Raw genomic sequence first — 6,024 nt, 5'->3', positions numbered from 1 at the left:
TTTTGCTGCACTATGATAATGAGTTGAGGATTTAGCTCAAAGCTGCTTGCTTTGATGGGAGGTGTACAGATGCTACTCCCATATGCAGCTGTAATGGGGTTAGCATATGACCCCAGAGTCCTTTTGGACTGATTAATCCCACTTAAGTCCATTATGGACAAAAGGAAAATGATAATGATTGCAAAGAGATAAATTTTGTTTTTTTTTTTTTTTGAGTTAACCGAAAATTAAAATAAAAATAAAAGGAAAATAAAATGAAAAATTTGAAAATTAAAAGAAAATAAGATCAAAGCAAATTGAAAACTGAATCAATTAGTTAATTAAAAAGATTTTGAAAACAACAATTAAGAAGATATGATTGAAAAATTTTTATGAAAAAGATTTGATTTTTGAAAAGAGGAAAGAGAAAAACAACAAATGACACCAAACTTAAAATTTTAGAAAATCAAACACTAATTTTTTTTCGAAAATTTTAAAGAGAAAAACACAAAGAGGACACCAAACTTAGAACTTTTTTGAATCAAAAAGGGACTAAGAACATGCAAAAATCGAAAATTAAAAGAAAAACAAAGGCATGCAAATGACACCAAACTTAAAATATGAACTAGACTCAACTAAAAGACTCTAAACCAACAAAAATAAAACAGTCCTAATCTAAGCAACAAGATAAGCCGTCAGTTGTCCAAACTCGAACAATCCCCGGCAATGGCGCCAAAAACTTGGTGCACGAAATTGCAATAACACTTTTGCAATCCCGCACAACTAACCAGCAAGTGCACTGGGTCGTCCAAGTAATACCTTGCGTGAGCAAGGGTCGATCCCACGGAGATTGTCGGCTTGAAGCAAGCTATGGTTATCTTGTAAATCTTAGTCAGGATATCAGAAATTATCAGGATTGATTGTGAAAAGCAAAAGAACATGAATTGATTACTTGTTTTGCAGTAATGGAGAATAGATTGAGGTTTTGGAGATGCTCCATTTTCTGAATCTCTGCTTTCCTACTATCTTCTTCTTCAGTCACGCAAGTCTCCTTCCATGGCAAGCTGTGTGTAGGGTTTCACCATTGTCAATGGCTACCTCCCATCCTCTCATTGGAAAGATTCCTAATGCCCTGTCACGGCACGGCTATCCATCTGTCGGTTCTCAATCAGGCCGGAATAGAATCCAGTGATTCTTTTGCGTCTGTCACTAACGCCCCGCCTTCAGGAGTTTGAAGCACGTCACAGTCATTCAATCATTGAATCCTACTCAGAATACCACAGACAAGGTTTAGACCTTCCGGATTCTCTTGAATGCCGCCATCAGTTCTAGCTTATACCACGAAGACTCCGATTAAAGAATCCAAGAGATATCTACTCAATCTAAGGTAGAACGGAGGTGGTTGTCAGTCACACGTTCATAGTTGAGAACATGATGAGTGTCACGGATCATCATATTCATCCGGGTTAAGAGCGAGTGATATCTTAGAATGGAAGCAAGCATGATTGAATAAGAAACAGTAGTAATTGCATTAATCCATCAAGACACAGCAGAGCTCCTCACCCCCAACCATGGGGTTTAGAGACTCATGCTGTGGAAGGTACACAAAGAGATGTGTAAAAATGTCATGAGGTCATAAGGTTCTCATACAATGTTTAAAAGATCCTATTAATAGTAAAACTAGTAACCTAAGGTTTACAGGAATGAGTAAATGACATAAAAATCCACTTCCGGGCCCACTTGGTGTGTGCTTGGGCTGAGCAATGAAGCATTTTCGTGTAGAGACCTTTTCTGGAGTTAAACGCCAGCTTTCATGCCAGTTTGGGCGTTTAACTCCAAGTTTTATGCCAGTTCCGGCGTTTAACGCTGGAATTTCTGAGGCCGAATTGCTACGCAGGTTTGGGCCATCAAATCTTGGGCAAAGTATGGACTATTATATATTGCTGGAAAGCCCAGGATGGCTACTTTCCAACGCCGTTGAGAGCGCGCCATTTGGGCTTCTGTAGCTCCAGAAAATCCACTTCGAGTGCAGGGAGGTCAGAATCCAACAGCATCTGCAGTCCTTTTCAGTCTCTGGATCAGATTTTTGCTCAGAACCTTCAATTTCAGTCAGAAAATACCTGAAATCACAGAAAAACACACAAACTCATAGTAAAGTCCAGAAAAGTGAATTTTAACTAAAAACTAATAAAAATATACTAAAAACTAAATAAAAGATACTCAAAACATACTAAAAACAATGCCAAAAAGTGTACAAATTATCCGCTCATCATCCATCCAATGGCATCCTTATGCTTTCGCAATACTTGGAGTAATTCATCCTCTAATCTTGGCTGAGGGATGAGTTTATGATTACTGGGTAACTTTCATTCTTTCCCAAGTATGCATATTTGAGAGTGGGTGGCAGTGCTTTGAGTTCAAGTTTGGGTGCCTCTATCTTTTCATTCTCTTCCTTTTGTGCACCTTATATGCGAATCTCCATTGTTGCAACCTCTTCACTAGATGTTGACTCCTCCTCTGTTAACTCTTCAGGTTCTTCCTCTTCAAAACTCTCCTGCATTTCCTCTTCAAGTGAGTCCAACCTCATACATTCCCTCAATTGTTCTGGTGGGTAACTCATGGCCTTGAACACATTGATTGTCATCTTTTCATTGTGTAATCTTAGGGTGAGATCACCCTTTTGGACATCAATGACAGCTCCAGCAGTGGCTAAGAACGGCCTTCCCAGGATGATGGAGGCCTTGGCTTCCTCCTGCTTATCCAGCACTACAAAATCTGCTGGGAATATAAAATCTCCCACTTTCGCCAGCAAATCTTCTACTACGCCACGAGGGAACTTGAACGATCGGTCTGCCAGTTGTAAGGCCATTTTTGTTGGTTTAGCCTCCTCGATCTTCATCTTCCTCATCATAGCTACTGACATCAAGTTGATGCTAGTTCCTAAGTCACATAGAGCCTTCTCTACTGTGATTTCCCCTATAATACATGGGATCTGGAAGCTCCCAGGATCTTTCAATTTCTGGGGAAGTTTATGCTGAATGATAGCACTACATTCTTCGGTTAAAATCACAGTCGCGTTGTTCTTCCAGCTTCTCTTCTTAGTCATTAGCTCCTTTAAAAACTTGGCGTAGAGTGGCATTTGTTCTATTGCTTCAGCAAAGGGAATGTTGATTTGTAGTTTCTTGAAGATTTCCAAAAATCTCAAGAATTGGTTGTCATCCCCCTTCTTCCTCAACTGCTGAGGGTATGGGACTCTTGGGGCGTCTAGCTTCAGCATTCCTCCTTCTTTTTGCGAACTTGAAATGGAAGCTTGAGCTCCATCTTGCTTTTCTTCTTTTTCATTCGAGCGCTCTTCTTGTGGTTTCTGGGAGGATTCCTTTAGTTCCTTCCCACTCCTGAGGGTGATAGCTTGACACTCCTCCCTCTGGTTTGAGTGAGTATCGCTGCAAAGGTTGTGGCTGGGAATCTGCTTGAATAGGTACCCAATTTGTGTCTCTAGTTTCTTGATGACAGCATCTTGATTCTGCATATTGGACTGCACTTCCTCTCGGAATGCTTTACTGTCTTGGATCTCTTTGCATATGCTCTCAAGTAAGTTCTCAATCCTTGAGAGTCTGTCATCAGAAGGTGATGGTGAGTTGAGATTGGAGGAATGAGAATGGTTAGGTTGGCTTTGGTATAGGTGTTGAGAGGGGTTGTTATGTGAGTGTTGATATGGTCTAGGTGTGGCATGTTGGTGAGCTATGTTGCTGGGATTTAGACGTCTTTGATCTTGGCCTTGGTCTTGTTGATTTCCCCATCCAAAGTTGGGGTGATTTCTCCATCCAGAGTTGTAAGTTTTGGAGTATGGATCATGGACTTGTCTAGGTGAGTTTCCCACATAGTTGGCTTGCTCCTAGTCACCTTCAACTCCTATGTTTACTCCTTCTTGAGTTGGTGATGAGGTGATGGCTGCTGCAACTTGGTTTTCTTCCACCTTCTTGGTAAGATCTGCTAGCTGCTTGGTGATCATCTTATTTTGGGCTAACAGTGCATCCATGTGGTTCAGCTCCATTACTCCTCTAGTGTTACTTCTTTCAGAGGCATAGAAGAAGTCATTCTCAGCAACTGTTTCGATGACATCTATGGCTTCTTCAATGGTTTTCTTCTTGTTCAAAGAGCCTCCTGATGAATGATCCACAACCTTCTTTGACTCATAGGAGAGACCTTCATAGAAGATGTGAAGTTGGACCCACTTATTAAACATCTCTAGTGGGCATCTCCTTGTTAGGTCTTTGAACCTTTCCCAAGCTTCATAAAGTGTCTCCCCATCTTGCTGTCTGAACGTCTGCACTTCAGTTCTCAGCCTATTTATCCTTTGAGGGGGTAAAACCTTGCGAAAAACTTGTTTACTACCTCCTCCCAATTTGTCATGCTTTCTTTTGGGAAGGATTCAAGCCATTTGGATACCTTGTCCCTGAGTGAAAAAGAGAACAAGAGCAGCCTATAGACATCCGGGTGGACTCTATTGGACTTCACTGTGTCACAAATCCTTAAGAAGGTGGTCAGGTGTTGATTCGGATCTTCTTGAGCACCTCCTCCAAATGAGCAATTATTCTGCACAAAAGTGATGAGCTGAGGTTTTAGCTCAAAATTGTTGGCATGTATGGTGGGCTTCTGAATGCTGCTCCCACGGTTTCCAGGATTAGGATTGATATAGGATCCTAAGACCCTCCTTTCTTGCCCAGCACGGTTGGCATAGCCTTGATTATGAACCTCCTCTTCATGGTTGTTCTCCAAATTCTCTTTCATGTTGGGTTCAAAGTACTCTTCCTCTTCCTCAGCACCTACTACTCTTTATCCTCTTGCTTCCCTCCTTAATCTAAGGAAGGTCCTCTCAGGTTCAGAATCAAAGGAAGTTGAAGCCCCGCTTCTTCTCCCTGTCATACAATCAACAAGGCACGAGCAAGAAAATAAATGCAGCAACTATTCTAAAAAAAATGCTGTTAGTGTGAGTGATGCAATATATCAAACAGTTAGTGGGTGAGTGAAAAAGATCATAAACAACTGGAATAAAAGGGTAAAGGAATGGGAGGAAAACAACTAAAACTGAAAGTAAATTGCTCAAACAGAAATTTAAATCAGCAAAATAAAAAAATGCTCAATCTAGTTATCCTCCAACTTAATCATTGTTGACACAAAATCAATCCCCGGCAACGGCGCCATAAACTTGATGCATGGAAAATCCGTCTAGTAACAAATCTCCCTTCGGCAAGTGTACCGAATTGTCGTAAAGCAAAAACTCACTATAGAGTGAGGTCGAATCCCACAGAGATTGATTTGATCAAGAAACTTTAATTAGAGGAATGTTTTAGTTGAGCGAACCAGAATTTCACTTGAGAATTGCAGAACATTAAATTGCAGAAAGGTAAATAGCAGAATAAGTAAATGCTAGAAATAAAGAGCTGAATGTAAATGGCAGAAGGTAAATGGCAGAATCTTAAATGTGAATGGGGGATATGCTCATAAAAGTAAATGGCAGAAATTAAAGAGAATGGGTAAGATCAGAAATGGGGAGTTCATTGGGCTTAGGAGATGTTGCATTCTCCGGATCAAATTCATTTTCATCTCTTCCTCAATCAATGCATTCATTGATCTCCTTGGCAATCTTAAGTGATCGAATTCCAATTCCTTGGTAATCCAATCTCTCAAATCTTGATTAATAGCCAATTCCTTGGTTAATTGCTCATGAGAAGAGATGAAGTGTGGTCACTGATTATACCACATGCATTCCCAAATCAAGTATTGGTAGGATTATAGTCACATATCCATCCAAACCCAATTTGGTCCAGCATGAGAAAGCATTTCTAGCATGATCCCTTCATTCCTCTTCCAAGGTTCCGAAGACACCCAAATATGAATAGTTTCTTTTCCAAGATAATTACCCAATTGGATGAAGATTGAAAGCTTTCTAGTAAAATCAAGAGAAAAGATAGAAGAAGAAGAATGAAAAGTAATATTGATCCATCAAATTGCAGCAGAGCTCCCTAACCCAATAAAAGGGGT

The 6,024-nt window shown here is 40.3% G+C and overlaps 1 protein-coding gene across 1 annotated transcript; it reads right to left on the bottom strand.

Annotated features, from left to right (window-relative positions):
• Nucleotides 1-2,443: 2,443 nt before the first annotated feature.
• LOC130975056 (uncharacterized) lies at nt 2,444-3,508 on the bottom strand. The gene has a single exon (XM_057899888.1). It carries the CDS (start codon nt 3,506-3,508, stop codon nt 2,444-2,446), a length of 1,065 nt encoding a protein of 354 aa, XP_057755871.1.
• Between the last annotated feature and the right edge of the window lie 2,516 nt (nt 3,509-6,024).

This window comes from Arachis stenosperma, chromosome 4, assembly GCF_014773155.1.
Source record: "Arachis stenosperma cultivar V10309 chromosome 4, arast.V10309.gnm1.PFL2, whole genome shotgun sequence".
Lineage (NCBI taxonomy): Eukaryota > Viridiplantae > Streptophyta > Magnoliopsida > Fabales > Fabaceae > Arachis > Arachis stenosperma.
Note: the sequence above shows the minus strand (reverse complement) of the source record. Positions and strands in the feature narration are given on the sequence as shown.

Coding starts and splice junctions, on each gene's coding strand:
- LOC130975056 (XM_057899888.1), bottom strand. CDS start 3,508: ATGCAGAATCAAGATGCTGTCATCAAGAAACTAGAGACACAAATTGGG.